The 27,046-nt window shown below is 41.2% G+C and overlaps 1 protein-coding gene across 2 annotated transcripts in view; it reads right to left on the minus strand.

The window, feature by feature from the left end:
- The window catches only part of LOC105493139 (iron responsive element binding protein 2), a 63,744-nt gene extending 42,071 nt beyond the window's left edge, over window positions 1-21,673 (minus strand). Inside the window, exons 1-2 of one of the 2 annotated variants that reach the window (XM_071100846.1) lie at window positions 21,530-21,673; window positions 20,010-20,099 (exon numbers count right to left, since the gene is read on the minus strand). In XM_071100846.1, coding sequence (XP_070956947.1) covers window positions 20,010-20,099; window positions 21,530-21,548 — 109 coding nt within the window. In that variant the 5' untranslated portion in view covers window positions 21,549-21,673. Of the gene's footprint in view, window positions 1-20,009; window positions 20,100-20,630; window positions 20,923-21,529 lie in introns of those variants that run through there. The other variant, XM_071100845.1, reaches the window with a different exon arrangement.
- Window positions 21,674-27,046: the final 5,373 nt, after the last annotated feature.

Consider the following 27,046-nt stretch of genomic DNA (forward strand, 5'->3'; position numbering starts at 1 on the left):
AAACCCCTAATAACTGTTTGTTTTTTCTAAACACTATTTCCTAAACACACACAACAGAACACCTTTTCAGAGAAATGACTGATTCTAGTCTGGAGAAGGATTTGTACAAAATGACCCTGGGATATCCAGTGTCTGAAACCAAAGAAGTTATCAAAGACTAATAGGGACACTAATGGGTCAATTTGAGCATCAAAATGAGTAATAACTATAATTCACCAAAATACATCAAATATATAAATAGCCCTTAGTTCATAATGACTCTTAAAAAACCTTTCACTGATCACCAATGAAAGTTGCTAGGGCATCAACTCATTACTCTGAAAACTGACAAAGGGGGAAAATCAATAGTTAACATTATCTTTCCTTACTTCAGGTAACCAAATAGAGAAAAGTACTTTGTTATAGAAGAATTACAGCTAGTAAATGTGGAAGAAATGACGTAATTTGAAAGATCACCAATGTGCAACACCTAATGAAATAATGGATCTAGATAATGGTCACAAATAGGCGCTAAAATCATTAGGATTTATGTGGATGGGGAACTTGCAAGCTGATAACACTCATACCCACTTAGCATCACCAAAAGTAAGAGATCAGAGATATTATTTGCCTCCTGATGAAACAAAAACTACATGTACCAACTAAGAAGTGTTCTTGCAAAAACAAGGACGTAAATAAACCTGAATCTAATTAAACCTCTAGCTCTAACTCCCAGTTAACCGGAAACATGGGGGATAGTAGGAAAGCATGAAACCACAAAGAAGCTATCAGCCAAGTCTAGAATGTGGGACATTCTATAGAATAAAGAACCTAGGTTTTTCAACACAAAAATGGCATGAAAAAAGAGAGGAGGACTATTACAGATTAAAAGAGACTTAAAAGACATAACTACCAAATACTATGTGTTGGCCCTATTTGGATACTGTTTCATCGAACCAAATGTAAAAATATATTTTTGAGACAACCAGAAAAATCTGAATATGAACTCAGTTTTAGATTTTATTAAGTGGACGGGTTCAGCGGCTCACCGCCTGTAATACCAACATTTCAGAGGTAGTTCAGATGTAACATCCAACAAGGCAGGTGGATCACTTGAGGTCAAGAGTTACAGACCAGCCTGACCAACATGGCGAAACCCCATCTCTACTAAAAATACAAAAATGAGCCGGGCATGGTGGCATGTGCCTGTAATCCAAGGTATTCAGGAGACTGAGGCTCAAGAATTGCTTGAACCCGGGAAGCGGATTCTACACTGAGCGGAGACCTTGCCACTGCACTCCAGCCTGGGCAACAGAGTGAGACTGTGTCTCCAGAAAAAAAAAAAAAAAAACCGATTATATTAAGGGATTACTTAATTTTGTTAGGAATAACAATGGCACTGTGATTTTTTAAAAGTCCTTTTATATATCAGCTACGTATATGGAAGAATACAGGTTAAAAAACGGTGAAATATATGAAACAAAAAATTGGCAAAATGCTGATAAATGGCTGACAATTATGTGGTGGGTTATAAGACTATTCTCACCCTACTTTTTTTTCCCGATTAAGAATATACTTATTGGCCAGGTATGGTGGTGTACACCTGTAATCCCTGCACTTTGAAAGGCCAAGGAGGGAGGATTGCTTGAGTTCAGGAGATCAAGACTAGCCTGGTCAACATGGTGGAAACCCCATCTCTGCTAAAAATACAAAAAACTAGCCAGGTGTCCTGGCGCGCGGGTATGGCTCCAGCAACTTGGGAGGCTGAGACAGGAGAATCACCTGAGCATGGGAAGTCAAGGCTGATCCTGCCACTGCACTCCAGCCTGGGCAATGGGTGTGAGACCCTGTCTCAAAAAATAACAACAAAATGAATATATTTATTCACTTTTCTAGTATGTTCCAGCACTAGGTGAACAAATGAGATGTGGTATCTGCTCTTACGAAGCTGGAGCCTACTGGGAGATTCGGACCATAAACAAGTAAACAAACAAATATTTAGAAACAGTAGAAGGTGCTATGAGGGAAGTGAGTAGGGTTCAGGACAGAAGATAACAACCTTAGATGGGGCGAGTGGTGAAGGCACCTCTGCGAAAGTGTGATGACCAGCTGGGAGCGGTGGCTTATGCTTGTAATCCTAGCATGTAATCCTTTGGGAGGCGAGGCTGGAGGATCATTTGAAGTTAGGAGTTTGAGACTAGCCTGGCCAACATAATGATAGGCTTAATTTTTTTAAGAGCAGTTGTAGGTTCACAGCAAAACTGAGAGGAAGATATAGAGACTTCCCATATACCCGCTACCCCCACACATACTTGGCCTCCCACACTATCAACATTCCCCACTAGAGCTGTACATTTTTTACAATTGATGAACCTATATCAACATATCACAATCACCCCAACTCCAGTTTACATTAGCGTTCACTCTCAGTGTTGTATATCTCCCTACTTTCATGTTTGAAAATTTTCACACACACAGACTCAAAAAACTGTATGTAAAGTAGAAAAAGGACTACAGTATCCTTTTTGAATACTAGATTAAAAGCCTGTATTTACTACAGGTATGACCTCTGGAAAGTGACTAAGTTAATACATTTTCTTACTAAAATGGGTCTATCAGCTACCTAACAGAGATGTGAAGAATATCTTTCCTACCTCATCTATCCAGTTGGTACATGTAAAGCTCTCAAAGTACAATAAATAGTTGGCATTTAACCAGTATTAGTTTCCATCTTTACTTCAATCAGAAACATAAAAAGTCCCCCAAGCCAAGGGGAATTACAGGGTAAAATTTTTTTTAATAGAACATAAGGAGATAATGAGAAGGAAAATATTATCACAGAAATTATATACAAGATTAACCTTTTATTTAGATAATTATTATGGAAAAACAATCTCAGGAATATTTTTTGTTTGTAAAAGTTATAAACCCACTAGAAAAAAAAGTGACAGGGAGAGGCAAAGTCAACAAAATTTTGAAAAACAGAGTATTACTAGATGGATGACTAGTAATGGATTGAGCAGAACAGAGGAGAGAGAGCTGAAATTTATAAATGTCTACATGGGGGAAAAGTAAGCAGAAACAAAGTTTAGGAAATCAGGATTGCCTGGGATTTCTTAGGAGGAGTGTTAAAAGCTAGCAGACAATGGAACAATGCCTTCAAAATTCCAAATGAAAACAATTTCCAACCAAGAAATTTTTACACAGGAAAACGATCAATCAAGCAAGGTCTCAAAAATGTATTTCTCAGGCATCCTTTCTTAGGAAGCTAGTGGAGGACATGCTCCATAAAACCAGAAAGTAAACAAAAAATAGAAAACCACTAAATCTTAGAAAGTCTCCAAAACAAATAGAGAGCAGACTCTTCTACGACAACGGCTATGCAAGCTACAATGCAGTCAGTCCCAGATGGAACAGAAGATGAAGTCCAGATAGGATGTCACCAACAGAAGAAAAAAAAATTACCCATAGATTACATGATTATACCAAGAGGAGGAATTTAGTTCTTTTGGAGAGTTGAGATGATTTATTCATAACAATATAGAATACTAAGCAAACAAAAAAAGGCAATCCATTAATCCCAGGAAAAATACAAAGTTATATGAGAAATAAGATACAATCATCATTTACTACACGGACTAAGAACAGTTACAGTCACAATAACATAAATGCTGAACATTGACTCCACCAAAAATTATGAGTTGCATAAATACACAGAAGAAGTGCCAAATTACCATTTTCACAGTACAAAACTACTAAAGTCTAAGACTGGAAAATCAAGAAACAGTAGTATAAGAAGGGCAATTTAACAACATGGAGGAAATTACCAGAAGAAACAGTCAAGGGAATTGAAAATAGTATTCTCTGGGGAGTAGAAATTGGGGACAGGGCAAAAGGCTACTGTTTTAGTTATAACTAAACAAGTAGGGTTTTAAAAAATTCTTATTCAAAAATTAAAAAGCAATTATCAAATAAGAGTGCTATGAGAAAACACTAATCACAAATGTATTTTATTTTTTTGAGACAAGGCCTTGCTCTGTTGCCCAAGCTAGAGTGCAGTGGCACGATCATGACTCACTGCGCCCTTGACCTCCTGGGCTCAGGCAATCCTCTCACCTCAGCCTTCAGAGTAGCTGAGCTACAGGCATACACCACTATGCCCAGCTTATTTGTGTAATTTTTTTTTTTTTTTTTGTAGAGATGGGGTTTCGCCATGTTGCCCAGGGAGTTCTCAAACTCCTGGGCTCAAGCAATCCTCCCACTTTGGCCTCCCAAAGTACTGGGATTACAGGCATAAGCCACCACACCCGGCCCCACAAATGTTAACTCAACATTTTGTCATGAAGAAGCACCAACGATCTCAAATTTGTCTAAATTTGCAAAAGTAAAGACTAGAGACCTACTGCCAGGGAAGATGTAAATGAATAAATATACCACTCTCTCTGAAAACAAAAACAAAATGTCTTATTTCTCCCTGTGGTAGCCAATCTCCAAGATGATACCAATAATACTTGCCTTCTGATAGTCATGCTCTCATATAATCTGTACTGAAATCAGTTCTGCTTGTCTGACTCAATAGAGTATGGCAGAGATGACAGAGTGTGTCTTCCAAAGCTGGGCTATAAAAGTATTTTGGCTTCAGTCTTCCTCTCTTAGATTACTCGGTGAAAAGTCAGCAGCCTATTATGAGACTATTGAGCAGCACTGAGGAGAGGCCCATATGGAAAAGAACTGAAGCCTCTCCATCATCAGGAAGCGCCAGCCTGTCAGCCATGTGAGTGAGGCCTTGGGCCACGACTATTCGACTAAGCCACTGCAAATCCCCGACCTACAGAAATTGTGACTGTCATAAATGTTTATTGTTGCTTTTGGTTTAATTTGTTATGCAATAGACAACAAATATGCTTTTCTTCCTCAACTTTTCCAACAATAACATCTGCAGTTGTTTATTTAAGACTAAGGGGCAGATACAGAGGTACTTTATATAAATTATTCCATTTAACCCTTAAATTAAACCTACAGGTAGATATTCCAGTAGAAGAGTTATAACAAGAGAGTAAACTAGCAGATGTGAAAAATGAACACATGCTCCGGTTTTTTTCTTTTTATTAGAGATGGGATCTCCCAGTGTTGCCCAGGTTGACCTCCCAACTTCTGGCCTCAAGCAATCCTCCAGCCTTGGCCTTCCAAAGTGCTGGGATTAAAGGCAGGAGACACCATGTCCAGCCTTGGTTTGCTTTTTCAACAATATTAATTCTACATCCCCACTTTCAAACAGGTATAAAGTTCAGGAAGGCCCATTTATTCCCTTTCTTCCTCCCTTCTCTCACCATCTCACCTCTACATATGCTCTTATGCTCCAACTATACCATCTTGCAAGTTCCCTAAACTTCAGAACCTCTCTGGTCCCCACTCTTACCACACCTGTTCTTCAACACTGTGGGGACTTTCTCCTTATTCATAGGCACCAGCCTATCCACGCTTTCCTTACTTACGCAGTTAGGGTCAATGTGGTTCAATCTCTCATCCCCAAACCCTACATTAATCCTCTTTGTTCTTTTACCCCATTTGCTCAAGAAAACACCAATCCTGTTCTTTTTTCACCCCACCTCCGCAGTTGGTCCACTCCATATCACCTCCCTGCTTAAGAACTATTCTCTCTTTTTTAAAACTACAATTCATCCTTTCCAAGTGTATGATTTAGTGATTTTTGTAACGTTGTTTACCAAGCTGTACAATCAACATCATAGATCAGTTTTAGAACATTTTCATCATCTCAACAGATCTCTCATGCCTATTTACTGTTAATCCCTCTCCCCCTCCTCTCTAACCCAAGAAACCACCAATCTATTCTTTGCCTTTCCTGTGCATTTCATATGAATGCAATCATAAAATAAAGTCTCTTACGTCTGTATTTTTTTCACTGAGCCTGCTTTTTACAGTTCATCCACATTGTAGCAGGTATCTATAGTCAATTTCTTTTTACTGCTGAATAGTATTCCATTGTATACCAAAGTTTTGCCTATTCATTCACCCAGGACATTTAGGTTGGTTTCAACTCTCAGCTATGAATAATGCTGCTAAGATCATTTGAAAATCTTTCTGTAACAAACGTTTTCATTTTTCTTGGATAGATACTTAGGAATGAAATTGCTGGGCCACATGGTAAATTTATGTTTAACTTTTTAACAAACTGCCAAATTGTTTCCCAAAGTGGCTACACTATTTTACATTCCCACTAGCAGTGTATGAGGCTTCCCATCTCTCCATATCCTCCCCAACATTAGTCATTGTCTGTCTTTTATACAGTACCCATTCTAATAGGTATGAATGGTAATTTGTTGTGGTTTTAAGTTTTATGTTGAGGAAGAACAATGAGGAAAAAATTCCTAAAACATCAACGCAGAGAAACTAGTACCCATGTAAATACATGATTATAACTTCAATCAGGTCTTCACTATTCACCCAGAAATCCTAATGTTTCTCTGATCTGCTTATTTTCCCACACTCCACATCAATTAACTCTTATCTTCATCCACTCTCCTTAAAATTTAATCTCTATCTTCCACAGGACCTACCCCCACTTCCTACCCCACTGATAAACAGAAACTAACAGTTACCTCTCAACTTCCTCCTACTATACCCACAAGCCTTGCTGCCTCTGAATTCACCCTTTCACCAGTTAAGGGAGCTGCGGACTTCTTCCTCCTACTAAATGATAACTTCTCTATAGGAGTTTTGCATCCTATTTCCATTAACCATTTTAGGACCCAAGAGTCATCATTTCCTCTCTCCTTTTTTTGCAAACTGGTTTCCAATTCAGTTGGTTTCTTCCCATCAACATTTAAACAGCTCTTAGCCCCAACTGACAACAAAAGTACTGCTTTCTTCAAATTCTCTATATTTTCAGTGCCCACTTTTCTACCTTCCATTCACCTTAGCCCTAATCTATATGATTTCTATCCTTAAACACAAATGAAGCAGGTCTAGCTAAAGTCCCAACAGCCTTGTAGCAATATTCAACAGAGTTATTAATTACCTCCTTTTTGAAACACTCTTTCTACTGGATTCCACACCACCATCTTCCAGTTTTCTTTCTAACATACTGTTGGAAGGCAATTTTCCATGTCTCCCATCTCACATTTCTTCAAGACTTGTGAACAGAGGCAATGACTGCCTTTGTTCCAGACTACTTTTTCAGAGATGTCTATATAGTGAATAGTCTTCAAATACACCATAGCGTCTCGCTCTGGAGCAAAGAGCAGGCATGCTTACTACCCATTATAAAACACTTGGGTTTCCTAAGCCACAGTTCCTTTCCTGTAACACAACCCCTGTGTGTGCAGGTGTTACCTGGCCTTCTTCAACATTACCCTGTAGAAACTGGAGCTTGGGAAACCAACATAAATACTGGTAATAAGGATAATGTTTTGCTGTGAGTAAAATCCATTGTCTTGGATCCAGGAGTCAGGTGCCTCCTGCCAACACACAGGAAATTACGTCAGGTTAATTTGTTAACTTTCGAGGAAGGTAAAATTTTAGATCCTCTACAGTTCTTTTTCATTTTTTAAAAATAGAGATAGAGGTCTATGTTGCCCAGGCAGGTCTCTAACTCCTGGGCTCAAGAGATCCTCCCGCCTCAGCCTCCCAAAGTGCTGAGATTACAGGCGTGAGTCACCATGTCAAGCCTTTATAGTTCTTAACACTTCTAGGTAGCCCTATTTTCCTTTTTAACCTCTACTCCTTTATCTGATCTTTAAATGTAGGAGTTCCTCAGAGTTCATATTGAGACTCACTTTTTTTCTTACTCTACACTGTTTCCTCCAGGGAGTACAACTGCCCCTATGGCTTCAATTATCACTACATCTACACTAATAATTCCAAAATACTTTCTGTAGTCCAAGTCTGCCTTCTAAGCTCCAAAACCACATGCCCAATTCCTCCTGAACATGTTTACTTTAATACTGGTATGTTCCCAAATTCACTAGTACCTAAACTTGAACTCAGTGACTTCCCTTCTGCCCCTTCCCCTTATCATCACCTCATCTTCCATTTCCTAGAGCAGTAAATAGCACCACCATCCTTCCAGATGTTTATGCCAAAACAATGAGGCATCTTCCTCAATGCCTCTCTCCCACATCTTTTTGTCTTCTATCAATATCACCATTAAATCTAGCCCAAACCACCACTACATCATCTCTCGCTTAGGTTCCTCAGGGGGTGCCTCCAACACCATACTGTGATTTTCAAAATGTGGTCCTAAACTGCTGATGCCTTAGCAGGACTCAAAGCAGGGGCACCAAACTGTACTACAGGTTGAGTATCCCTAATACAAAAATCCAAAATCCAGCAGGTGTGGTGGCTTACTCCTGTAATCCCAGCACTTTGGGAGGTCGAGGTGAATGGATCACCTAAGGTCAGGAGTTTGAGACCAGCCTGACCAACATGGTGAAACCCTGTCAGGTGCAGTGGCTCACGCCTGTAGTTCCAGCTACTAGGGAGGCTGAGGCAGGAGAATCGCTTGAACCCCAGAGGCAGAGGCTGCAGTGAGCCAAGATTGTGCCATTGCACTCCAGCCTGGGAGACTAGAGTGAAACCCCATCTTAAAAGAAGAAAAAAGAAAAAAATCTAGAGTGCTCCAATGAGGATTTCCTCTGAGCGTCGGTGCTCAGAAAGTTTCAGATTTCAGATTTTCAGATTAGGGATACTCAACCTGTAGTACTTGTATTGTTTATTATCACACAAAATACCAGTTTCACTTAAAAATGTCCCTAAGAAGCAGAAAAACTTAATTTTACTAAATCTCAACTGCTGAGGTCAAGTCTTAATATTCTGTGTGACAAAAATGAAATATATTTATACAACATTTCTACTCAATACCAAAGTACATCAGTTGCCTGCAGAAAAACTCTTGTATGATTGAGCTGCAAGCTAAAATTAAGCCATTTTTTTTCAAAGAACAGTTTTTCACTTGAAGGAACTGACAAAGTATGGTTACTCAAATGTGTATATTTGGCAAAAAGTTTCTCAAAAGTGAATGAAGGCTGAGCACGGTGGCTCACACCTGTAATCCCAGCACTTTGGGAGGCCGAGGTGAGTGGATCATCTGAGGTCAGAAGTTTGAGACCAGCCCAGCCAACACGGTAAAACCCCGTCACTACTAAAAATACAAAAAATTAGCCAGGCGTGGTGGGTAGGCACCTGTAATTGCAGCTACTCGGGAGGCTGAGGCAGGAGAATCACTTGAACCTAGGAGGTGGAGGTTGCAGTGAGCTGAGATTGTGCCACTGCACTCCAGCCTGGGCAACAGAGCAATATTTGAATGAAATAAGCTTCTACCAGTCTGCTCATTACATTGTTGGTCTTTGAGAAATAAGAGTTCATCAAGTTATGCAGAACTTCCAAATGTGGACACCATTACACTGTATATTAAAACACACACACACACCCCCACACACATATACAAATACATACAAACGTGTTAATATCACCACAGCCCTCTCAACATGGGAGCCGGAGTCCCTATATAGCTGTACGCTCTGAAGGCCTCCTGCCTGTGCCAGTACCTGGACTGAGGCACTCTCGTAAAGAAGGCCTGCTGCTCTGACAGCACGTGGACTCCATCTGTAAGCTGCTTCGAAGGTCACATATTGAGCCGTCACTCCTCTGCAAGCTCCAACACGGCCTATGAGCTCTGAAGGGCTCTTGCCCCCTACCAGCATCTGTTTTCCCAACGCATGCCCACACCACTAGTTCCTGATCATTAGATCCCCTGCCTGCACTCCAGAGGGTGGCCTACTGCCTACCCAGCAACTCCAGACCAGCTCCAACCTGGCCAAAACCAATATACTTCTCTGTTATCTGTGAGCCAACCCACACCTATTCCAGTGAGTTCTGAACCTCTTCCAAGTTTGTCCTTCCTTGGGTATTCTCCCTTAATCCTACAGTACTATATACAATTTTTCTGTATTACAACTATTCTTATCATAGTTAATAATTATGTATATTAAGTTTCCTCTGTTTAACCTATTATGTGGTTTCTATCTCCTGACTAGACCCAAATTGCTACAACATAGTACTGTACTTTACGCATATTTTCCTTGTATGTCCCCATTACTAAATCATGTGTTTTCTTTAGCACAGATACTATCTTAGCCATCTTTCATTTGCTAGAAATATACAAGTACTCAATAAATATTAGCTGAATGAATTAAATGGTATTGTTGAGAGACTCATGCAACAAGTAAAAAAAATGGACTAGATTACATCTGCCTTTTCTAATTAGGAATTTCTAGAATTCTATGAATCCACAAAGCTAACCCTTTAAGGACAGGTAATTAAAAACACCATGGAGGAACCAGGATGCTGGTAATTTAAACTGGTTAAGTATAGTAATTCATGTTATCCCACTTCTGAAATAATCTGGTAACAATAAATATCCTTTGATCAGTTACTTAGTAGAAGATCCAATAGGTGGTTCAGGCTCTGAAAAAAAAAAAATGCTGAGGTCTGCTATTGTATATGGAAAGCATCTGATGAAAGGCAAACCAAGGCTCCCAAGACTGCAGATTCTACTATTCAAGGCTAAATAGCCGCTGCAAAGATTAGAAAATAAAGTGTATCTCTCAGTAGAGAGGTCACAAACTCTGTCTCATGTCTGCTGGCCTGCAGACATGTTTTGCTTGTTCTGCAGAGTTTTCACATTTTAAATTTAACTGCCAACATTTAAAAACCACAGGTCTTTCAATCAGAACACTTTACAATACAACCTTATACTTCTGCTGGAACTTAGTAAGCACCTACTCTATATAGGACATGTGCCTTCCTGTTTGCCACACAATTCCCAGCAGAGCATTTCACTTGTTTATGTTGCCTCTCTGGTCCCTATAAGCATGAGCTTGCAATCCCTGCTGTAATAGGTTTTTACAAGCATAGGTTTTGGAATCAAGATTTTTGTTCATGCTTCTGTTCCACCACTTAGTAGGTAATGGTAATTAGTTGTGGGACCTTGGCCAAGTGTATAACAGAGCTTATAGAAGTGGATAAATACATATTCAACAAATACTTAAAAAAAATTTTTTTTTATTACTGACATTACTAAACTGGGAAATAGTATGGTATTGGAGAGAAAAGGTGTTGGTCTTGAAATCAGAAGATACGAGTTTAAGGCTAAGTTTCCTCACCTAGAAGATATGTTGGGACCTTAGGCACATTACTTAGATTTTTAACCTTATCTGTATTATCTGCACACGGCAGATTTAAAACTATCTTCCCTGCTTATCATGAAGCAGCAGAGTGAAGTAAAAGGGTGGTGTTATTGGTAAAAATGGAAAATTCCAAGTTCAAGCAGTAGTGAAGAAATTACCCATGAGGAATATCAGTACTCTAATAAGCAGGCTTTAGATAACTAAATGTAACAGAGAAACCCATCAGTCTGAAGAAAGGGGGAAAGACTGAAGCCACAGGTTCTCTAAGCCTGCCAAAAGCCCCCAAAGAGATTGCATCTTTGGAGTCCAGACTGGGAAAGGGGGGCTAGAAGACCAGAGCAGGAACCAGCCAGCATAGCTACAGGGTAAAGCTAGCCCTGCTGAAGGCTAGGGGCCTGGAGAAAAGATTAGGAAGCCCTTCTAAAAAGCCCTGTAATCACATCAGGCCTGGCAACAGGACTCACCCATGCCCATGTCTGACTAGAAGCAAAGAAGTGTTTCTGTCTCTAACCAGAACCAGGCAGGATAGAGATGATTTCCAATAAAGTAAGTCTGACCTCCATGGAACAAGACCTTGTCTCTTCAAATAAATAAACAAACTCTGACCTTTTTTTCCCCTCTTTTTAAACAAATTGCCATTGGGTCCAGCACGGTGGCTCATGGCTGTAATCCCAGCACTTTGGGAAGACAAGGCGGGCAGATCACTTGAGTCAGGAGCTCGAGACCAGCCTGGCCAACATGGTGAAACCGCATCTTTACTAAAAATATAGAAATCAGTCGAGCGTGGTGGTGCACCTGTAATCCCAGCTACTCGGGTGGCAGAGACACAAGAGTTACTTCAACTCGGAAGGCAGAGGTCACAGGGAGCCAAGATCATGCCACTGCACTCCAGCTGGGATGACAGAGCAAGACTGTCTCAAATAAACACATACTTACATACATACATACGTTGCCATTGACAAGAGTCTGAGGAAGCAGAAAACAAAACAGATCCCTGCATAAGATTTTGTTTTTTCACCTGTACTGGCAGGTCCTCAGAATGCCTATACCACAGCCCTCTTTCTAAAAAGTTCCCTCTACACCAATTGCTGGTGGGCTCTGGGTAGTCTTGCCACCCTGTCATGAATGGCTGGGACCTGGAGCCAGCCTTCCAACAGACAACCAATCTAGAGTCTGGCCAGTGGCATAGGGAATAGCCAAGCACAAATGCCACATCTAATAGGCTGCCTCAGTCTCGTTCTGTGATACCTTGAACTTGACTTAGGGAGAAGGCAGAAAACAGATGGAAACAAAGAGGAACCAAGAGAAAAAGAAAAGCAGAATAATGAGCTGGGCACGGTGGCTCACACCTGTAATCCTAGCACTCTGGGAGGCCAAGGCAGGAAGACTGCTTGAGGTCAGGAGTTCAGGAGACTCCCATCTCTATAAAAGATTAAAAAAAATTAGGCCGGGAGTGGTGGCTCACGCCTGTAATCCCAGCACTTTGGGAGGCTGAGGCAGGAGGATCACCTGAGGTCAGGAGTTTGAGACCAGCCTAGCCAACATGGCGAAACCCCGTCTCTACTAAATATACAAAATCAGCCAGGTGTGGTGGCACACACCTGTAATCCCAGCTACTCAGGAGGCTGAGGCAGGAGAATCGCTCGAACCTGGGAGGCAGATGTTGCAGTGAGCCGAGATCTCCCCACTGCACTCCAGCCTGGGTGACTGAGCGAGACTCCATCTCAAAAAAAAAAAAAAAAAAAAAAAGGAAAAGAAAAAGAAAGGAAAGCAGAAATAGGGAAAATCAGCTCAGTCAGAATCATGGGCTATACACAAGCCTACTGAAGGGAACAAAAAGTCTAATCTGACCACACAATCAGATCCCCTCAATTTTCATATTTCCTTCAAATCTTCACAATAAACCCCCCAATTTAATGTAGAAGAAAAAACATTTTTTTCTTCACTTCATTCACCGACAGAAATTGAGCCAACAAGAAAAATAATATCTACTATTGATCAAGGTTCAGAAACACATATTCTTTTCATTCACTACTGGTAAGCATGTAAACTGGCATTATTTGCTAACATAATACAACAGATGTCCTTCGTGGTGCCTATCAAACTGCTACCATTCTCAGTGGCCTGTGGCCTCCTTGGTTACAGCAGCGAAGCAAAAGCCAATCCCCTGGCAGGCTGATGACCAAAAGTCTTGTGAGAAAGGAGACACTGGGGCGATTAGATTCACCTATCAGAAAGGTGTAATCAGGACACAGAGAGACTGAACCGGAAAGGTGTTAAGAGGTAAGCTAGGGTCTGAGGTTGCCATTTGAGGCCATGTACAAAGTGAATGGGCAGAGGGGGATTGTCTATAGTGAAGTGGAGGAAGTAGAAGAGTGGAACAGGGTAGAAATATGAAGCTCCTCAGAGAAAATAATAAAGAACTTTCTTAATTCTGGGCCACCACCATTTTCTTGAGAGACAGCCACATTTCATTGGCCTGGAGAGTGCTGTGCTGTATCATTACAATAAATCCTTCTTCACTCGAGCTAGTGTCTGTTCCTTGGAACCAAAAGGGCCTAATCTAGAATAGAAATTGACAATAAAAGCAAAGTTGAAATGTGGAGGGTTGATAAATATACGGCTGAACATGGACCAGTAGGATAATGTCAGGTAAAGGTAATCCTTGGAAAGTTATGTACTATGTGTACAAATTACAAGCAAACTATTTCATTGCTTTCCCAACCCAGTCTTTTCAAGAGTCCACATAAAAGATGACCAGATTTGTGTCTCTACCAGCAAGATAACCAGACCAGCAATAGACTCCTGACAAGTGCAGTCAAAATAGGTTAAAACAACAGGTAAGCCAGATACAACAGATCACACCTGTAATCCCAGCACTTTCGGAAGCTGAGGCAGGAGGATTGCTTGAGGCCAGGATTCAAGACCAGCCTAGGCAACGTAGGGAGACCCTGTCTCTACAAAACATTTAAAATTTAGCCAGGCATGGTGGCATGTGCCTGTAGTACCAACCACTTGGGAGACTAAGGCAGGAGGATCACTTGAGCCCAGGAGGTCCAGGCTGCAGTGGGCCATGATTGAACCACTACACTCGTCTGGACAACAGAGCAAGACCCTGAGGAAAAAAACAAAACAAGTACAAGAGTCACCTAGAGGTACAGTCTTAACCGGTTGGAAATCCAGCCATAACATACAAGAATGGTCAGCAGTGGCTATATTGGGCATTATACAAAAATGAGTAAGTAAAGTAAGCTGTAGAGATGGAAGACTGGATATTCAAAAAGAAACAGAAAATAAGGAAACCAGGCAGCCTTCAAGTGACAAACAGAACACTGCCTCTGGCTTAGAAATTCTGGTTCCCTGAAACTTGACTATGCTTTCTTCCTTTGTCTTTGGATGTCTGGAAACTGCAACCTATTTTTTACTTGAGTGAGTTTTTGTTCCTTACAGTCCAAGGTAAAAACTGGAACCAGACCGGGCGCAGTGGCTCATGCCCGTAATCTTAACACTTTAGGAGGCCAAGGTAGGTGGATCACCTGAGGCCAGGAGTTCCGAGACCAGCCTGGCCAGCATGTCGAAACTCCGTCTCTACCAAAAATACCAAAAAAGAAGGGTGTGATGGCATCGGCCTGTAATCCCAGCTACTCCAGAGGCTGGAGAAGAAGAATCACTTGAACCCAGAAGGTGGAGGATGCAATGAAATGAGATTGTGCCACTGCACTCCAGCCTGGGCAACAGAGCAAGACTCTGTCTCAAAAAATAAAAAGTAAAAGACTGGAATCAACAGAAAATAGTAAAAGTATAAAAATAAAAGTGTGTGATGGGGTGGAGGGAATAACATACTTTCAACCCAACAATTCTATATAATGACAAGTTTGCACAAAAATGTAAGTATTAGCACATGCAAAGCTTTATAGAGAAAAGTTACTATCAGCTTCAATATTCAAAGGTCTGTTAACTAAACCATAATGCACTCATACAGGCAATATCGTGCAGCTATTAGAAGCTGTAGAGAAGTACAGGTATCCCTTTCTACCTGAACTCATGCTCCATGACCGAGAAATCAAATAGATTCAGATGGCAAGGGATACCTGTATTCAATGACATGGAAAGATGTTCATGATATATTAAGTGAAAAAAAGGGTTACAACATATACTCTATTTTTATTAAAAGTAGCATATTTACATATACTTTTGTATACACATAAAAATGAGACTTTCTGTACCATCTGCAATGTTCTTGTCTTTCTGTGATTCTTCTAAATGATAAAAACTCTCCTAAATAAATACAGGATTTTCTTTCAAAGGCTGCAAGGTAGGATTTGGACACTAAGTCCCAGCTCTACTGGAGGACTAAGCAGTACTGTGGTTAAAAAAGCAAGCAGACAGAAAGGACAAAAGAAAGAGTGAATGAGATGACCTGAGATAAAGAGGGGTGCCTGGGGGCTTTACACCACCAGAGGCCCTGTTGCCCAGTAACAGGTACTATCTTAAAACTACCTTTCACTCCAGCTAGGCCAGTCTCTCTACTGTCTTCCCCTTCATTCGAGATAGTCATTCGTGTTTCCACCATGCTGTTCATTCTAATTATCTGGTGTTGACTGTCCTCCATCATACATGGAGACAACACTGATTTTTCCTCTCCCTAAAAATAGCAATAGTTTCAAATTCAGAGATCTACTTAAGAGAGTCACCCAAATCAGCTACTCGAGAGGGTGAGGTGGGAGGATCTCTTGAGCTCAGGAGTTTGCGGCTCCAGTGAGCTATCATCATGTCACAGCACTCCAGCCAGGGTGACAGTGAGACCCTATCTTTATAATTTCTTTTTTAAGAGTTACTCAAAATCTACATTTTGAGACTACCTAGATTTTGACATGTTTCTAGTCAGCGCATTGGAGTGCCAGACAGCCAGCTCCAGAATATTAAAGAGATTCCCCACAACCGGCTAAGTGCAGTGGTTCACGCCTGTAATCCCAGCACTTTGGGAGGCCAAAACAGGAGGGCTGCTTGAGGTCAGGAGTTTGAGACCAGCCTTGTCAATATAGCAAAACTCCATCTCTACTAAAAATAAAAAATTAGCCGGATGTGGTGGCACACACCTGTAGTCCCAGCTACTTGGGAGGCTGAGGCACGAGAATCACTTGAACCCTGGAGATGGCGGTGGCAGTGAACCAAGATCGTGCCACTGCACTCCAGCTTAGGTAACAGAGGGAGCCTCCCTCTGTCTCAAAAAAAAAAAAGATTCTGCACAAGCAAAATGATATAAGATCAAAATGTAATCAATGTCTCAGATGTGCCCACTTCCATAGAGGTACCTTGAGTATAAATTTGGGAAGCAAAAGGATAAAATAGCAGTAAAAAAGCAGAAATCAAATAATCTGTGTTGAACTCTATCTAAAGTCAGAATAAGAGAAGGCATCAGGTTGGTAACACAGATAGACTAGGCTGGTTCACTTACCACTCACTCCCAACCACTTCTCCCTTTCCTTTCTCTATTGTAAAAGCTGTAAAGGTAAAATACAGTACCCCATCTTATCTATGGCTTTCTGTGGTTTCAGTTACCTGCAGAACAGCAAGATAAGATATTTTGAAAGCGAAAGACTATATTCACATAACTTTTATTACAGTACGTTGTCATAACTGTTCTATTACCAGCTATTGTTAATCTCTACTGTTCCTAATTTATAAATTAAGTTATATCACAGATATGTACGTATAGGAAAAATATATATACCAAACAGTAAATACACAGTTTGGTACTATCTATAGTTTCAGGTGTCTACTGAGTGTCTTGGAACATATCCCCCATGGATAATAGAAGACCATGATTATTCCATCTTTCAGCCTTCTTGAAGCTAAGAGTGGCCACTGACACTTTGGCCAAAGAGGCAAAAGCCCCTGGAGAGGGTTTTTCTTCTTGTTTTGTTCCTCCAGCTGCTTGGAACACAGACATAATGCCTGGAGATGCAACCAAAAGAATAAAAACAAAATGGGAAGAAAGGACGAGCCCAGATCCTTGCTGAGATTGGTGCTGCACAGCCCCATTCTGCCCATCTCCACACTTCGTTACGTTAGAAAAATAAACTCCTATTTCTTAAAGTCATTGGACAGCAAGTTTTCAGTTCCTTGCAGCTGTAGGCATCCCTAATACGGTTAGCATGGAGCTCAGAACAATGTTTCTCAACTATCTTTACTCTGCAACATTTATGAGGGATAGAATCCATTCCCTTCATTAATTGTTACTCATTACAACAGTCATTCTCAACCTAGCAGGCATCAAAATGTGGAATGGAGGCAGAGAAGACTGGCTCTGAACCTTGGTGACTACCAAAGCATTATCTTTTTGTAGGGATATGTCTAGGAGGCAATTCAATCTGTTCCTTTCAAAAATGCAGTAAGAATTTTTTGTTCTAAGGCTAAACAACCAAATACTTCCTAAGTTTCTTTCTTTCAAAGTCATTTCTTCAAATTTTACTCCTTATTAGGAAATTACTTAATTATTACTTAATAACCTCTCATAATAATCACTCTATTGAAAAACCAGGAGGGGTTGGGCGCAGTGGCTCACTCCTATAATCCCAGTACTTTAGGAGGCTGAGGTGGGTGGATCACTTGAGGTCAGGAGTTCGAGACCAGCCTGACCTACATGGTAAAACCCCCGTCTCTACAACTATCTGGGTGTGGTGATGTACGCCTACAGTCCCAGCTACTTGGGAGGCTGAGGCAGGAGAATTGCTTGCACTCAGGAGGCAGAGGCTGCAGTGAGCTGAGATCACACCATTGCACTCCAGCCTAGGTGACAGACCAAGATCCTGTCTCAAAAAAATAAGTAAAATAAAATAAAATAAAAACCAGGGTATTGACCCCACATAAATAAAAACCAACTTTCTGTTTTGAAAGTATTTATATTCACAGGTATTCTATTATTGCATTTATCATGGTTATAAAAACTGGTAATTCTGGAATTATGTTAAGTACACATGTACTCTGTACCGTTACATACAAATTCCCATGACAGCTTATTTCCCAGAGAAAATTTAACTTTCAGATTATCAATCATTCCCTTTCAATGCATTTTACAGTTGTTTTTGATAGTTTCCTACTGATTCCTTAAATTTGAGAAACATAGGTCATCTTCAAGTAAGCACATTTCTACAGATTATACACAGAATTTATACTCAATTTTCAAAACATCATATGTGCTCCTTTAATTTATTGAACTATGAAATCTGGGTTAAAAGACTTCCAAGCCAGGATCACTAGATTTTGGAGAAGTAAAAGGGAAATAAAATGACTGTTCTTGTAAACAATCAATCTAGCTGTTTTCTTTTCAAAATTAATGCAAACTCATCAGTGAAGGGATAAAATTAATGTGAAAGACATACATCATTAAGAAAATGATCAACCTCCTTTAACAAACATATCAACACAAATCACTGCAGCTACACATGCAAGGTAAAGGATATTGCTCTCATTTTGGCAAACTGTTTATTTTTAAATGACAACCTAATTCTAAAATGGGGATTCTCTAAGATACCCCAAAATAGCTGTATTTCACAATACACAAAACCTATTACACACAGCAGTCAAGAATATTTAAATTCCTCAAACTCTACAGAAAAATCAAAAGAACAATCTTCTTAATTAAATAATGCAAGAAAAAAAAGGTTAAAGCTCCTTCCAAAACTGACTGCAACAGATGTGGCATTCAATTTACCTTTTCATGTCACTGTCATGAAAAGTTCACAAAGAATAATCAGTCTTCTAAACAGGTCTCTTTATTGGCCTAATTGAGAAAGTTACTCAACTGTCAGTAAAGCCAAAACTTCTATTCAATGCTCTATAGGTCACCCACATTCACTCTTCTGAGACCACAGAGAAAGGTTTGACCTTGATAAGGTGAATGAGAATGCCTGCCAAAACTGTAGGTGTGGAGGTTGGGGCAAATCACGCCCAATACTTCCGAACAACTCAAATCAATGGGTCCTGTTGGTGATTCCTATTCAACAGACAGCAGAAAGAACAGATGTGGGCATTGTTCATTTGACAAAGTAAAATAGGCCAGGCATAGTGGCTCATGCCTGTAATCCCAATACTTTGGGAGACTGAGGCAGATGGAACACTTGAGATCTGAGAGTAGCCTGGGCAACACAGCAAGACTCTATCACTACAAAAAATATAAAAATTAGCCAAGTGTGTTGGTACGCACCTGTAGGCCTTGTTACTTGGGAGGCTGAGGCAGGATTGCTTTAGCCCAGCAGTTCAAGGCTGTATGAGCTATTATCATGACATTGTGCTCCAGCCTGGGCAACAGAGCAAGACTCTGCCTCAAAAAAAAAAAAAAAAAAAAAACAAGAAAAGAGAAAGTAAAATACACATTTAATTGGTGTAGAATATAATCAGTCAGTCAGGTTCTTCTAAAAATCGTATTAGGCCAGGCGCAGTAGCTTACATGTATAATCCCAAAACTTAGGGAGGCAGAGGCGGGAGGATTATTTGAGCCCAGGGGTTCAAGACTAGCCTGGGCAACATAGCAAGACCCCCGTCTTCACAAAAACTTGAAAACTGCATTATTGGTTTCTTTGAGGAAAAAAAATAGTCCTTAATTAACTTAGATTTTTAAGTGAGAAGTTAAGGTATGGGCCTACATCTTCCCTGAACAAAAGTTGTCTCAAGAGGAGTATTTAAAATGGTATAGGTATGTGTAGGTGTACCTGTTACAATACGGTGGAAATACATTTAAAATTTCTTCAGCTCAGCTTGACAAATGCATTTTCATCATTAGAGACTAAACAAACCCAAGAAAATGTAAAGCAACATTACCATACTTGGTGCCTCCAAGTTTAGATACATCAAAGAACTTCTTATGTGAACTGTCATTTAATGTTTCAATAAGGTACTCAAAGGCGTATCCTGAAAAAAAATATATATTTTCATTAAACGCAGCAACAAAATATCTTATTCAAGTGAAAATACCTGGAAACTAGCTTTATCCAATAGAATTTTCTGCAATGGTAGAAATATTCTATGTTTGAGCTGTCCAGTAAAGTAGTCATTAGCAACGTGTGGCTATTGAGCACCTGAAATGTGGCTACGGTGCCTAAGGAACTGAATTTTTAATTTATTTAATTTTGATTAAAGTCACACAGGGCTAGTATCCGCCACACTGGACAGCACAGCTCTAAACCATAATTTGTCAAGTAAAAACTAGTAAGATAATTCACTCCTGAAATGTAACGAAGAAAACCTGGAAAGGGACAATAAGAATGATTTAAATAATCCACGGGGACGTTTTGGAAAGACATGTCTTGAAAACTGCAGAGACAGGAATTTGTGAATTCCACAATTAACATTAGAGGGACTGATTAAAAATAAAAACCAAAAGACGGATTTTTAGAGCATTCAATAAACCAAAACAAAAAAACTTCTCAATTAAGTCCTTACCAGAGCGTAGTACTGAAAAGTAACAGAATATCTAGGAAATTAGCATATTCTCCCCGAAAGAGACAAGTCCTTCTGGTTTTGCACGAATTGAAGCTGAACTACAAAGTCAAAGATCCAGAGGTCTCATTTGAATGTGCCTCAGCTCCCAACATTCTAGGGGGCAGTGGCGGGGAGGCAGCCTTGAGGTTGAAAAGAACCTTCAGATCTTTTGTGCAGACTCATAGCGGTGGGTGGGCAGGACCCTCAACATTGTTAAGGCTTTCATCCAAAAGGAGAAAACATAAGCACAGCCCATTTTCAGAACAAATAGTCTTTTTTTCTTTTCTTTTCTTTTTTGTAGAGGGAGGTGGACGGGGGAGGAGACAGCGTTGCAATAAATGGTCGGAGAACTGACTGACCAATGTTCAACCTTGACTGCCCCTGATTCGGTTTCCAGAGGCACAGAGAGACTGAGGGGCCTGAGGGTGGACCGTGGAATCAACATCTAGCTGCGTGAAACCCGAACACGGAGACGCAGGCCCCCGCCCTCATCGCTCGCCAACGAGGGGGCGGGCAGGGGAAGATGGTGGGCCTCTCCCTGCCCCTGGCGTTGCTGACGGGGGCCAGGAAGTCGCTGGCAGCAGGCAGCGGCCACCGAAGAGAGAGTGGTGCTGGTCAAGGCCAGCGGTGGGGCGGCCCGCCCTGCGGGGGTCGCGCAAGAGGGTGAGGACCCAGAGCCCCAGCTTCCGCGGCCAAGGCTCACAGGGCGGCCCAGCAGGCAGGCCCTGAGGGGAGCACAACCCGAGCCCCGAGGGCCTGGGCGCCTGCCGAGCGACTCCAGGCGAGAAAAGCAAGGAATTCGGCGCCTAGACAGCGCGCGTTTCCAACTGCCAGACCCAGCTCGGAGGCCCGAAACTGACCTGCTTTTGGGGCGTCCATCGCCGGAGACCATATTATCCCTGCGGGGAGGGGGCCAGCGGGGGAAGAAGGGGGAGGCCGGGCAGGGAAGAGGGGGAGGAAGACAGGCGGACTGGCAAGGGAGGAAAGAAGGAAGCAGGCTCGCGCAAATATCGCGAGAGCCGCAGAGCCAGCCCCGGGTCTGCGCTCGCGGGATTTGTCGCCTAACTCCCGCGAGATCGTCGGACAGGAAAACAAAGAAAGAGAAGGGGCGGAGCTCACCAGAAAGCGATTTCTCGCGCCGTTGCCCCTGTTCTCGCGAGCGGGGGCGGAGCGCTAGGGAGGTTCCGTTGGTGGCATTGGCGTGGCTAGTTTGGCCTTGGCAGCGATCCGTTACTTAGTTGTGGCCTTAAGTTTTCTGTTGGGGTCATGAGTTCGAGCGGTGTGTGCGTTCCCACGAGGTGTCTGTTGGAGTCAGGGTCGGAATCGGAACTGTTAGGAGAAAGAGCTCAAGGAGAACTGCTTTCACCTAACTATAAAGCCTTGCATTAACTTGTCAGACATGGGCGACCCACACGCATGTTTTCAAGTGGGGGCGGCCATACTGATCGGGCGCGTGGGAGGTGCTCAACTGTTGAATGAATGAATTTTTTCTTACACTCCCATAGCTTCCGTCTCTACCGACTTCTTCCCAGTGGCAGTTAACATGCTTAAGCCTCTCCATCCCTCTGCCTCAGCTCCTTCAGTCCCTATGTTCTCCACCTACCAAGCATTATCTTCTGTGGACAGCAACTTTTTTTTTTTTTACCAGGAAGAGTTGCTCATACTCGCTCTCCCCCACTCACTTCTTATCCTCTTCCAGTCTGGCTTCCACTGCCAGAAATGCCTTTAGCCAAGGTCAGCCATAACTCCACTTTCTAATCTCACATATCTCAATCTTGACTGGTTCTCTCCCATTGTTGAAAAATACTCTTCCATCAGCTTCTGTGACCTCAGACTCTACTTTCTTTTCTTCTCCTAAGGGTGCTTGATCTCAGGCTCCTCTGCAGGCCTCTTCCTCTGCCCAGCTTTTAAATGTACTGGGCACTTGATTGGCACAGTAGCTCGTGCCTGTAAATCCAGCACTTTAGGAAGCCAAAGTGGGAGGATGGCTTGAGCTGAAAAGTTCAAGACCAAACAGAGCAACATAGTGAGACCCCATCTCTACAAAAAAAATTTAAAAATTAGCTGGATGTGGTGGCATGCACCTGTAGTCTAAGCTACTCAGGAGACTGAGGTGGGAGGATCACTTGGGCCCAGGAAGTTGAGGCTATGGTGAGTCATGATTGCACCACTGCACTCCAGCCTGGGCAACACAGCAAGACCCTGTCTCAAAAAAAAAAATAGTATTGGACATTAAATGTGCCCCCAGGGCTCTGGTCTTGTACCTTCTTCCTCTGTCCATTTTCCCTGGCCCATCTCATACATCTTTTGATTTAAGTTATTAGTTAATATATTGATGCTTCCCAGTCTGCCTGTGACCTAAACCTATCTCCTAAACCCGAAGGTATATATCCTAGTACCCATGGGATGCCTCCACATCCCAAGGCACCTCAAGCTAAAAATCTCAAAAACCGAACTCATCATTTCCCTCTTTAAACCCCACTATTTCTTTTGTCTTGCCTGTATCAGTGAATGGCGCCACCATCCACCTGGTTGTCCAAGTCAGAAATCAACACATTATACCTGACTCCTTCACCCACTCCCTTTAATCATTGATCCAAGCCCTGTCAACCCAAACTCCAATATATTTCCTTTATTCACCTTGCTGTATTTTGTAACATCTCTTTAAAATCCCAGCATGAAATTCATAGGTAATACAATCTACATACACAACAATAAATACTCTACTTAATGACCTAACTATAATATAAAGGAGAAAAATAGGAAGGTAATTTATTAGAAAATAATATGTATTACAATATGTAGGTGCACAGGCATGTCTCTATTAGATGACAAAATTGAGTAATCAGATGCTTGTATCTACTTATAACGAATGAGTTTGGTTTTACAGGACATATAATATTCGACTGGGCCAGGCACAGTTGGTGGCTCAAGCTTGTAATCCCAGCACTTTGGGAAGCCAAAGCAGCAGGATCGCTTGATGCTAGGAGTTTGAGACCAGCCTGGGCAACATGGTGAGACCTTGTCTCTACAAAAACTTAAAGAGTTAGCCAGGCGTGGTGGTGCATGCCTGTAGTACCAGCTACTGTGAGACAGAGGCAGGAGGATCACTTGAGCCCAGAAATTCAAGATTACAGTGAGCTATGATTGTGTGACTGCACTCCAACCTGGGTGACAGAATGAAACCCTGTCTCAAAAAAAGGTAAGGCTGGGTGCGGTGGCTCGCGTCTGTAATCCCAGCACTTTGGGAGGCCAAGGCAGGCGGATCACGAGGTCAGGAGATCAAGACCATCTGGCTAACACAGTGAAATCTCGTCTCTACTAAAAGTGCAAAAAATTAGCCGGGCGTGGTGGCGGGCGCCTGTAGTCCCAGCTACTCGGAAGGCTGAGGCAGGAGAATGGTGTGAACCCAGGAGGCGGAGCTTGCACTGAGCCAAGATCACGCCACTGCACTTGATCCTGGGCAACAGTGCAAGACTCTGTAGGTAATATTCAGCTGAATATGGTCAACACTTTTTATTTATGTCTGACATTGCAAAATAAGGATTCAATATATATGTACATATGCATAAATATATATTATGAATGCATATATGGTAAATGCACATATGTATAAAATGTACATATATATCATGAATGGCCTCTAAAGACTAATGAAAATATATTTGTGACTCAAATTTTGGAAGTGTTGTCACTATTGTGATTTTCTGAAATGGTGAATAACTCTTGGTAAAGTTCAAAACAAAAAAAAAAATAAAACCTTTGCTTTTTTTACACAATAGTTGTATTCCTAGAAAATTCCATATATATTAAAACCATACACAAATTACTTTTGTTTTTACTTGTATATGGGATTAAACTCTAGGCTCAGATAATTATAAACAAATGTATTGCTATTGTTTTTATGTTTGTGTGTATGTTTAATGTACTTGAATCTCTGACAGTATGGGTCTTGTTTGATTCTTTCTTTTTTTTTCTTGAGACAGAGTCTTGCTCTGTAGCCCAAGCTGCAATGCAATGACGTGATCTTGGCTCACTGCAACCTCCACCTCTCGGGTCCCGGTTCAAGCAATTCTCCTGCTCCAGCCTCCTGAGTAGCTGGGAATATAGGCACGTGCCACCACGCCCAGCTAAGTTTTATATTTTTAGTAGAGATGGGGTTCTACCGTGTTGGCCAGGCTGGTCTTGAACTCCTGACCTCGTGATCTGGGGTTTTACCATGTTGGCCAGGCTGGTCTTGAACTTCTGACCTCGTGATCCATCCGTCTCAGCCTCCCAAAGTGCTGGGATTACAGGCGTGCACCACCGGGCCTGGCCCTTGTTTGATTCTTTGTTGTGTACTTCTATAGTGTGGAATGCAGGTAATCCAACATTCATCAAATCCCAAGAGTGCCCCATGATGGTGACAAACAAAAACACCCATTTTCTCAGTGTCCTGCTTCCACTGAGAAGCACTAACTTAGAACAATCATGATATGTTCCCGTGTGGCTGGACTCATTACTTTTTTTTTTTTTTTAACAGTTTTATTTACTTTTTGAAAATTTTATTTATTTTAAGACAGAGGTCTGTTTATTTTCCTAGGCTGAGCTCAAGGGATTCTCCTACCTCAGCCTCCCAAGTAGCTGGGACTACAGGCATATGCCATCTCAGTCAGCTTTAACAGTTTTATTGAGATTTAATTTAAATATCATAAAATTTATCTATTGTTAAACCTTCTTATTTTGTGATAATTGTAGATTTACATGTAGTTGTATTAAGTAATAAAGATCCCATATACTCTCCACCTAGTCTTCCCCCATGTAGCATAGTACAATATAAAAACGAAGAAATTGACATTCATGCAATCATTCCACCTTGTTCAGATTTAGGTAGTTCTACATGTACTCCTTCGTAGGGGGTTTTGTGTGTGTGTGTGTGTGTGTGTGCATGCACGTGTGTATTTAGTTCACATGTGTGGCTTTGTGTGACCATCACTACAGTCAACATATGGAACATTTCCAAGGATCCTTCCTGTTACCCTTTTATAACCGCAGCTGTTTTCCTCCTAGGCTGCCATTTCCTCATCCCCTACACCCTATTTTGAATGTTATACAAATGGAAGCTTATGGTATGTTTTCACAGTACATTTTTTTTTCAAGTTACATTTCCAGGGAGATTTTAGCACCCCTTTAGATCAGTGTCTTGGGCAATGTCCAGGCTGGTTCATCTCTCCTTTTTTTTTTTTTTTTTTTTTGAGAGAGTCTCACTGTGTTGCCCAGGTTGGAGTGCAGTGGGGTGATCTCAACTCACTGCAACCTCCATATCCCAGTCTCAAGTGATTCTCCCACCTCAGCCCCTGAGTAGCTGGGACCACAGGTGCATGCCACCGCACCCAGTTAATTTTGGTATTTTTTGTAGAGACAGGGTTTTCCTATGTTCCCTAGGCTGGTCTCAACTTCTGTGCTCAAGCTGTCTGCCCACCTTGGCCTCCCAAAGTGCTAGGATTACAGGTATGAGCCACTGCACCTGGCCCATCTCTACTTTTTAAATTAAACATTTTATTTTGAAAAACAAAATTTAAGAATACAGAAGAATTGCAAGATAATTACAATAAAATTCATATACACTTTAACTAGATTTATTTATTCACTGTTAACATTTTGCCACATTTGCTTTGTCTCTCTCTCTCCCTCTCTGCTATTGCAGAGGTAAGATCCTCATTATTTCTTATTCTTTTTCTTTTTTTGAGACACAGTCTCACTATGTTGCCTGGTCTGGAGTGCAGTAGGTATTCACAGCAAGATCATAGTGCACAGGATTCAATCAATCCTCCTACCTCAGTCTCCCAAGTAGCTGGGACTACAGGTGTGTGCCACTGCACCTGGCTATTTCTTATTCTAATTTTTTTGGTACCATTTCAGAGTAAATTTTAGAGATTATGACCCTTCAGTCCTAAGTACTTTATCATGTATCTACTAAAAATTATCAAATTCAGGAAATGTAATTGATACAATACAATCAATTGTATCAATACAATTCCTATCCAAATTTTATGAACTTGAATTATCAAATTGTATTAAAAATCCATAGTCAAACATTGACACAATTTACAATCCATATTTAAATTTTGTCAATTGTCCCAATATTGTTCTTTCTAGAAACTCTTCTCCAACCCAAAATGCTATCCAGGATAAAGCATTGCATTTAGATGTCGTATCTGTTTAGTCTTCTCTAATTTGGAACAGTTCCTTAGCATTTCATTTTCTCTTATGGTATTGACATTTTTAAAGAGTATTGGCTCATTGTATTGTGGAATGTCCTTTAATTTAGGCTGGCATGACTGTTTCTTCATGATTAAGTTTAATTATGCATTTTTGGTAGGTATGCTACATAAACC

The sequence above is a fragment of the Macaca nemestrina genome, chromosome 7 (assembly GCF_043159975.1).
Source record: "Macaca nemestrina isolate mMacNem1 chromosome 7, mMacNem.hap1, whole genome shotgun sequence".
In the NCBI taxonomy this organism is placed as follows: Eukaryota; Metazoa; Chordata; class Mammalia; order Primates; family Cercopithecidae; genus Macaca; species Macaca nemestrina.